Source organism: Cyprinus carpio, chromosome B4 (genome assembly GCF_018340385.1).
Source record: "Cyprinus carpio isolate SPL01 chromosome B4, ASM1834038v1, whole genome shotgun sequence".
In the NCBI taxonomy this organism is placed as follows: domain Eukaryota; kingdom Metazoa; phylum Chordata; class Actinopteri; order Cypriniformes; family Cyprinidae; genus Cyprinus; species Cyprinus carpio.
The window spans coordinates 31,075,475-31,084,390 of record NC_056600.1 but is presented as its reverse complement, the minus strand read 5'-3'; the positions used below and the strand labels follow the sequence as shown (position 1 = coordinate 31,084,390).

The 8,916-nt window shown below is 42.4% G+C and overlaps 1 protein-coding gene across 2 annotated transcripts; it reads left to right on the top strand.

Annotated features, from left to right (window-relative positions):
* Nucleotides 1-307: 307 nt before the first annotated feature.
* Nucleotides 308-2,106, top strand: LOC122137089 (putative nuclease HARBI1). 2 transcript variants are annotated; one of them, XM_042722516.1, is made up of 6 exons: nt 308-459; nt 539-574; nt 673-1,227; nt 1,295-1,410; nt 1,508-1,619; nt 1,714-2,106. In XM_042722516.1, the coding sequence occupies exons 3-6, from the start codon at nt 756-758 to the stop codon at nt 2,082-2,084; spliced, it is 1,071 nt and encodes a 356-aa protein (XP_042578450.1). In that variant the 5' UTR covers nt 308-459; nt 539-574; nt 673-755; the 3' UTR covers nt 2,085-2,106. The 2 variants fall into 2 exon arrangements, with proteins under 2 accessions (XP_042578450.1, XP_042578449.1); XM_042722515.1 differs by lacking the exons at nt 308-459; nt 539-574 and adding an exon at nt 592-653 and having other exon boundaries at nt 732-1,227.
* Nucleotides 2,107-8,916: the final 6,810 nt, after the last annotated feature.

The following is an 8,916-nucleotide window of genomic DNA, read 5'->3' as shown; positions in this document are numbered from 1 at the left end:
GTGAAAGCCTCAGTGCAGCAGCAACAGCACATGATGGAGACGATGATGAGGAGGAGACCATCTCTGTGGATTCCAGAAGGCATGAGGTATCATGTTAAGACTGTGAAAGTACTATTTACTCTACAATGGTGAGGAGTCCTCATCAAAATCAAAAAATCTAATTTCTTTTACAGGACCCAGATGCTATACAGTGGGAAAACCAGCCTGGCAACATAGTGCGTATTAATAAAAGGACACCACATCCTGCCAAATTCCAGCTGCGCTAATTGTATTGTGTTCACAGAGCTCACAAGCTATCAGAAAAGTTGTATGGCAACCACCTCCGGCGCCAAATAGAACTGGCAGACATAGACATTCAGTACAAGAAGAAAAAGATAGAAAATCTTGCACTGGAGTCCGAAATAAAAAAGAGGACAATTAGGAAACTGGACCTTGAAATAAAAAAAACTTGAGAGGGAGGTGAGATATGCCTTCAATGTACACTGTATGCTAACTGTAACACAAATGTATTAATCATTATTTTTCTTTCCTCCCCCAGCTCCAAGAAGATGACACAGCTCAAAATAAAAATTAGGTATATTCTTGTAAAGTCAAGTGAGCCATGACATATGAGCTCTTATTGTGAGCACACAGGACGGTGGCATCTTTCTAAGGTATTTTTTATTTTCACAGCAATCAGTACAACCAAGTCATCGTTATAAGGCACCGGCCTCTTTTGCCCACCCCCCCAGCACCAGGTGTGGCCACTAGCCTATATGAAGGCCCAAAATTGTGTGTTCCTTTCTGCTCTGACAATGGCATGCCCATTCTTGCGAGATGTGGTGGATGAAGAAGCACTTGTGCTGAGGAGAGCCTTCAGGCGAGAAAGGGTCTTCAGGGACCGGTTGGACCCACTGGCCTTCCCTGATGACCATCTATATGAAAGATACAGGTTTTCTGCAGATGGCATCAGGTATCTATGCAGACTACTGGGTCCCAGGATTAAGCACCGCACTGCATGGAGCCATGCACTGAGTGTGGAGCAAATGGTTTGTGTGGCCTTGCGCTTTTTTGCTAGTGGAGCCTTCCTGTACTCAGTGGGGGATGCAGAACAGCTGAACAAAGCCACAATTTGCCGCACAATAAGGAGTGTGTGTCTGGCTATCAAAGCATTAGCAGATGTCTTCATCTCCTTCCCTGGCCACAGAAGACTCTGTGACATGAAAGAGGAGTTCTATAGGATTGCAGGTAAGAGGATCTACAAATTACAGGACCACTGTTAACATAGTAGGATACTCATTACTTTGTGTGACAGGTTTCCCCAATGTCATTGGTGCAGTGGACTGCACACACATAAGGATAAAAGCCCCCTCAGGTACCCATGAGGCCGATTTTGTGAATAGGAAATCCTTTCACAGCATTAATGTTCAGGTGAACATAACTTTTTTGATATTGTCCATTGACGAACACTCTGCATTGCCAATGATGTGCATTGATTGGTGTAATATTCCTCATCTTATGATTTCAGATGGTCTGCAATGCTGACTGTGTGATCAGCAATGTTGTGGCAAAATGGCCTGGCTCAGTCCATGACTCCAGAATCTTTCGGGCCTCTGAAATCTATCAGTGCCTATCACAAGGTAAGCCACACAACCCCTATTTATAACCATCATGGCTGTGTCAAGAATATCACTGTGTTTATGAGGTAGTAATGATGAGATTTTGTGTTGACAGGTGAATTCTCTGGTGTGTTGCTGGGAGACAGGGGGTATGGCTGCCAGCCTTTTCTCCTGACACCCTTCACAGACCCCCAGGAAGCGCAGCAGGCCTACAACCATGCCCATGCCAGGACCAGGGCCAGAGTTGAAATGACCTTTGGCCTCCTGAAGGCACGCTTTCACTGCCTTCACAAATTAAGGGTCAACCCTGTTAGGGCATGTGATATTACTGTGGCTTTTGCTGTCCTCCACAATGTGGCCTGCCTGAGGAAGGAGAGGGCCCCCAGAGTGCCACCAGCCATGGACTGGGACAATCCGGCAATCTTCCCTGATGACGACAGTGGTCGGCTGCTGAGGGACCAATATGTGTTGAATTATTTTAGTTAGTATGTGTGCTTTCAATTTAGGTAAAAAAATGTCCTGCTGTGGCAGAGGAAATAGGGTTTTTTTTGGGTTGTTTTTTTTTTTTTACGAATTTGGCCTCTTATGATGTTTGTGCGGTATACTGTGTGTAATACAAGGCTGCAGGGAGGCTACTGCATCCATTCATTTGTCTGTTCAGTTGATGTGTATGGATTTGTCCTGCATTTATTTTAGTGTGCAGACATGCAGCGTGTGTTATATACAGACCTTTGAATGTGTATGTATCATTTTGTATAATATGCTTTGATTCTGTGCTTTCCATCTTGTAGAGTCACTGTGACTTCAGTTTCGAAAGGAGCTGATAGTTTACCTGCTTTGTTTTGTCCTTATTCAATAAAGGAACATAATGTTACACATTGTGCTTTTATATTCATATGGAATGTGTATTTGTTTATATGACCGAGTACTAGGGCCCCACTGAGGAAAAAGGATAAAGTCATAAATTTATGAGGCTGGTTCTTTCTGCAGAAAAGCAACATATTCTTTTTACAGTTTTGATAGTTATGACAATGTGATACTTCATATTCTGGCACATCAGCATGTCTTTGTTTATGAAACCATACTGAAGTACAATTTCACGAAATGCCCCACATCTGTCATTTTAACAACTGTCCTCCTTTAAAACAACTGGTTACAATATTATGACTTGTCTTTTTTTTTTTTCCCTCTGTGGCCCTAATATTCTATCATTTTATATATAGCCTTATAGTCTATGGGAAACTGTAAATTATGTAATGATAGCAACATCATCTAAAAATCATTATTTATCCAAAATGATTGAAATGAATGATCACAAACGTTTAAATAATGACAGTGGGTCTAGTTATATGTGATAACAATGTATAGTGAGCAGCGAAATAAACTATTGGTTTCCATTTGTGGCGACTGCTGACTGACATTAGGAATGAGATTAAATAGATCCTGGAATTTAGCCTGGTCTGGAGCAGGCTAGCTCCACAGAATAAATCTCCATGGTAATTTATACCATAACATATCCTCCTGCCCCCTATCCAGCTTTAGTGCAACCGGATTAGGGATCAATTGAGCCAGAATCACCAAGATATCCTGGCTTAATCCCTTATCCTACTTTTGTGCAACAGGCCCCTGAAGCGTTTGATCAGCGCCGCTGCTCCGCCGACAACAACGTTCAGTAAAACGTCTGAATAATTGAAATCCGGTAAAAGATCTTGTGGTGTGTTCTGCTGAATGTTCAGCAGTTCTTCCCTGGTGATACTGATCGTGTTTGTTAAACAAAAAACAGGAAAAACGAACAAAAACAGTACAAACACTGGAGAGCCAAGCACTGAAGCAGCCGTCTGCGGCGCCATCGAGAGCTAGGTTTTGTATACACACAGACTGATATATTTCAAATGTTTATTTCTTTTAATTTTGATGATTATAACTGACAACTAAGGAAAATCCCAAATTCAGTATCTCAGAAAATTTGAATATTGTGAAAAGGTTCTAATCAGCTAATTAACTCAAAACACCTGCAAAGCCTTTAAATGGTCTCTCAGTCTAGTTCTGTAGGCTACACAATCATGGGGAAGAATGCTGACTTGCTTCCTGCTGCTGACCAACTTTATGGAGATGCAGATTTCATTTTCCAACAGGACTTGGCACCTGAACACAGTGCCAAAGCTACCAGTACCTGGTTTAAGGACCATGGTATCCCTGTTCTTAATTGGCCAGCAAACTCGCCTGACCTAAACCCCATAGATATTGTGAAGAGGAAGATGCGATATGCCAGACCCAAGAATGCAGAAGAGCTAAAGGCCACTATCAGAGCAACCTGGGCTCTCATAACACCTGAGCAGTGCCACAGACTGATCGACTCCATGCCACGCCACATTGCTGCAGTAATTCAGGCAAAAGGAGCCTCAACTAAGTATTGAGTGCTGTACATGCTCATACTTTTCATGTTCATACTTTTCAGTTGGCCAAGATTTCTAAAAATCCTATCTTTGTATTGGTCTTAAGTAATATTCTAATTTTCTGAGATACTGAATTTGGGATTTTCCTTAGTTGTCAGTTTAAAACTACCACTATCATCCCAGTCCCGAAGAAGCCATCTCCATCCTGCTTCAATGACTACCGTCCTGTTGCACTTACCCCCATCCTCATGAAGTGCTTTGAACGGCTAGTCATGCACCACATCAAGTCTGCCCTCCCCCCCTCCCTGGACCCATTCCAGTTTGCATATCGGTCCAACCGGTCGACCGATGATGCCATCTCCACTGCCGTCCACTCAGCACTCACCCATCTGGAAAAAAAGGACTCTTATGGAGGGGTGGTGTTGGTATTATTAGGTTTGGGATTTTAGGTTTTCATAAATTATGTGATATTTAAAAAACTGGTCGAGCTGGGGCTCAACACTTCGCTGTGCAACTGGCTGTTGGACTTTCTGACTGGAAGACCTCAGGCAGTACGGGTCGGCAGCAACACATCCAGCACCATCACACTGAACACTGGGGCCCCCCAAGGATGTGTGCTGAGCCCGCTCCTCTTCACTCTGCTGACCCATGACTGCACACCGTCACACAGCTCCAACCTCTTCATTAAGTTTGCGGATGACACGACTGTGGTGGGTCTCATTAGCAACAGAGATGAGACAAACTACAGGAGCGAGGTGAGCCGCGCTGGCCGGGTGGTGCAGTGACAACAATCTCTCTCTGAACGTGGAGAAGACGAAGGAGATTGTTGTTGACTTCAGGAGAGCGCACACTCAGCATGTTCCTCTGACCATCAACGGTGCGACTGTGGAGAGAGTGCGGCAGCACCAAGTTCCTGGGTGTGCACATCACAGAGGACCTCTCCTGGACCGACAACACCGCAGCACTGGCCAAGAAATCACAGCAGCGTCTCTACTTCCTCCGCAAACTGAGGAGAGCCAGAGCCCCACCCCCCATCATGTACACATTCTACAGAGGCACCATCGAGAGCATCCTGACGAGCTGCATCACTGTGTGGTATGGCGCCTGCAACGCGTCCTGCCGAAAGACTCTACAACGCATAGTGAGAGCAGCTGAGAAGATCATTGGTGTCTCTCTACCCTCCCTCCAGGACATTTATGGAACACGTCTCACCCGCAAAGCCCTCTGCATCACAGGTGATCCCACTCACCCGTCACACAGCTTCTTCAGTCTGCTGCCATCAGGGAGGAGACTGCGGAGTCTCCAGGCCAGGACCAGCAGACTGAAGGACAGCTTCATCCACCAGGCTGTCAGGAAGCTGAACTCCCTCCCGAACCTGCCCCCCCTCCCCTCTTCTTCCCCAGGCACCACTGAACTATGACCCCATGCCCACTGACCTATGAACCCCCCCCCCCCCCCCCCCCCCCCCCCCACACACTAATTATATGATGACATGCACGAGTCACTTGTGCAGCATTGGTCTGCTCACTCACCGCTCACTACCTCATTCGGCATGGAACTACCTCATCAGTCAGTTAAATAACTGCTCTTGGTCACTTGTCACTTGTCACTTTAATCAGACTTAAGATATTTTTAATAAGTGATTTTTTTGCACTAAAAATCTTTTAACTGCACTGTTGTTCACTTCATTGATTTGCACTATATCTGTCATTTACCTTGCGCTGCTTTATTTAACTTTATTTTTAACTTGTATTTTTATTATATGTCTTTTATATGTCTTTTTTTTTTTTTTTTTTTTTTTTTTTTTTTTTTTTTTTTTTTTTTTTTATAAATCCCTTATTGTATAATTGTATAATTGTACAAATACATTTTATATTTGATCTAGTTATTTTTTTTTAGGCTTTAATGTTAATGTTATCTGTATGCACCGGAGACTGAGAGTAACGCAATTTCGATTCTCTGTATGTATGTACTGTACATGTGGAAATTGACAATAAAGCAGACTTGAACTTGAACTTGAACTAATCATCAAAATTAAAAGAAATAAACATTTGAAATATATCAGTCTGTGTGTAATGAATGAATATAATATACAAGTTTCACTTTTTGAATGGAATTAGTGAAATAAATCAACTTTTTGATGATATTCTAATTATATGACCAGCACCTGTATATGCAGAAAAAAATAATCCTCTTCACATGCGCAAAAATGTGGTTGGCATAGGCTACTAATAATGATAATGAACAGACTGCGATGGCAAGTTGCTATATTATGTGTGTGTGGATGAGGTGCCGGCGTGATCAAACAGCTGACACATTAAATACTCATTTTTTTGTCATACAGATTGTCAGGTCAGTGGACTACAATTCCCAGCAAGCATCTCAGATTTCAAATAGGGCCACCCTGGACTCCATATCCCAGAATACTTGGCAGCGCTCTAAATCACCTGACTTCTGATTAGATGCACATGCAAGCAGTTCGCACTGATTAGACACCTTATATAAAGAGACTCAATTCCACATGCTTTATGAAGTATTAATGCTTCATCTGGTGTGGTAACTTTTGGACTATATTTGGCTTGCTTTATTCTCAATAAAGAGAGCATTCTTGAAATTGTATCTGTCTTCTGATCCTTTTCTGACACAGATAAGAGTAAGACAACCTGCAAAGTGTTAAAAAAATAATTATAAAAGAATGAACACTAGCTGCTGTTCTTTTTCTATTCTATCAGTTTTCTTTTTATTTATTAGGCCTATATTATAATAATAATAGGAAAAAAAAAACCTTGCTAAGGTATAACCTACATGTAGTAGGCCTACTATGTTAAGCTGAGACATGTTATACTGTAGCACATTGTTCTTTTGTTGATTTTGGTTGCTTTCAATTGTCCTCATTTGTAAGTCGCTTTGGATAAAAGCGTATACTAAATGTAAATGTTTACTTTTATTTTTGCATGCTCGCAATAAAAAGAACATTTGTGTTTCTATAATTAAACAAACAAACAGGATGTGCGTTCTGTCATCTCGGTTCTGGGTTTCCTTTCCGTGAACTTGTTTGTGGATCACTGCACCTTACATCTGTTTCATATAGGTCAATTATTTATGTCAGATATAATTAGCATATTTATTCTTTTTCTATATAGATTATGATTGTATTTTATTTGTATGGAAACTAATTTTGTTATTTTTAATGTAACTTACATATGTTTGCCTGGTGACCCATTTTTGACCCAGGATTTGAAACATTAAGCTGTGTAGTTAGGTCCGTGCAGAAAACTGTGAAAGATGCTCTTATAGTTGTGTCATCACCGTTTAGTGACATCATTGAATGTTCCGGGAAAACTGAAGTTGTATTGTCAGTGTCGGTCACAGTGCCTTTTAACACAGTGCTTGTTTCATTTCCAAATTAAGCACAGGACATAAGATATATTCCTCTCTCTAGAACCACCTGCGATATCAGACTGATGACGACAGTTTATCTAGTAGTACTGGAGCAGAAAAAGAAAGCTAGATTTGAGACCCCCAGTGTCTGAGAAGAGGAAAAGAGAAATCACGGACAAAATTGCAGAGTTTGTTGTGCTTGACATGAGGCTAGCAAACATTGTGGAAGGCGTAGGTTTTAAAGAATTAATGCACACACTTTAGCCAGGATCCACTGTTCCCAAACCGAGACTGTTATGCATGCGGTGGATGAGAAATATACATCCATATGGGCCGAGGTTTCCAGGTTAATAAACCATTGTGAAGCAGCCAGCCTCACCACAGATATTTGGACCTCGCTGCAAATGGAGGCATATCTGAACTGCTACGGCCCACTTTATTACTGAAGACTGAAGAAAAGAAAATGGAGGAAAGTCATACAGCAGAACACACTTCACAAACACTGAAAGAGGTCATTTCTGATTGGGACATTCTAGATACTAAGATAGTTTTTATTGTTCATGACAATGCAATGAATATGGTTGCATGCACCAATCAACTGTTCCAGGACCCATTGTGGGGAACTGTACTGTCCGTTGTGTGGGGCATTCACTACAATTGTCCATAAAAGAAGGATCCTGTGTGTCTCACTGTTGCTGCTACAAGGCGCCTTGTTTCACATGCTTGTTCTGATGCTTATGAACATTAAGAAACGACACTTGGTGGTGCATGAAGACGACAGCGCTGTTACTAAATCCCTAAAGACTACACTGACAGAGGAGACTGACAGACGATGGGAGCTTAAAGACCGTCTCCTGGAGAGCAGTATTTATATTAAGGCTGCTGTTCTTGACCCACGTTTCAAGAAGCTTTCTTTTTTCACTGATGAGCAAAGGTACGAGGTGTACACTGTGGTGGAAAATCTGGCTGAGAGTCTAGCTGCCAGGCCTGTACAGGAGGTAGGAGAGGACAGTGACTTGGTGGAGCAGTGTGACCCTGCAGGCCCTTCAGAACAAAAAGAGAAGAACCAAGTGGTATCGATGCTGTTGTCCAGTGATGAAGAGGAGCAACCACCAGAGGAGAGTGAGATGAGGACTTATTTAAAGGACACCACAAAAAGCAATACAGGACCACTGTACTGCAAAAGAACGAGGAGAGATACCCAAAGCTGTCCAGAGCCGCAAAAAGGATCCACAGCATCCCATCTACCTCCACACCATCAGAAAGTATATTCTCCAAGATTAACCGAACGCTGGTCAGTTATGCCGACCAGCGTTCACAAGTTGGTTCTCCTCGCACACATCTTGAAAAGACTCAAACTGACACAGACAGAGTGAAATACTGGATTTTTGAAATACTGGTCCTACTTCGTTCCGTTCTTAAAGGAGGGTTGTCCCATGCATTTTGAAATGAATAAAGGCTTGCCTAAAGTCTGGGCAAAAACACAAAGTGCCAGCAGAATAGGTCAACGTCATTGTTGAGGTCCAGTAGTCCATGGCATT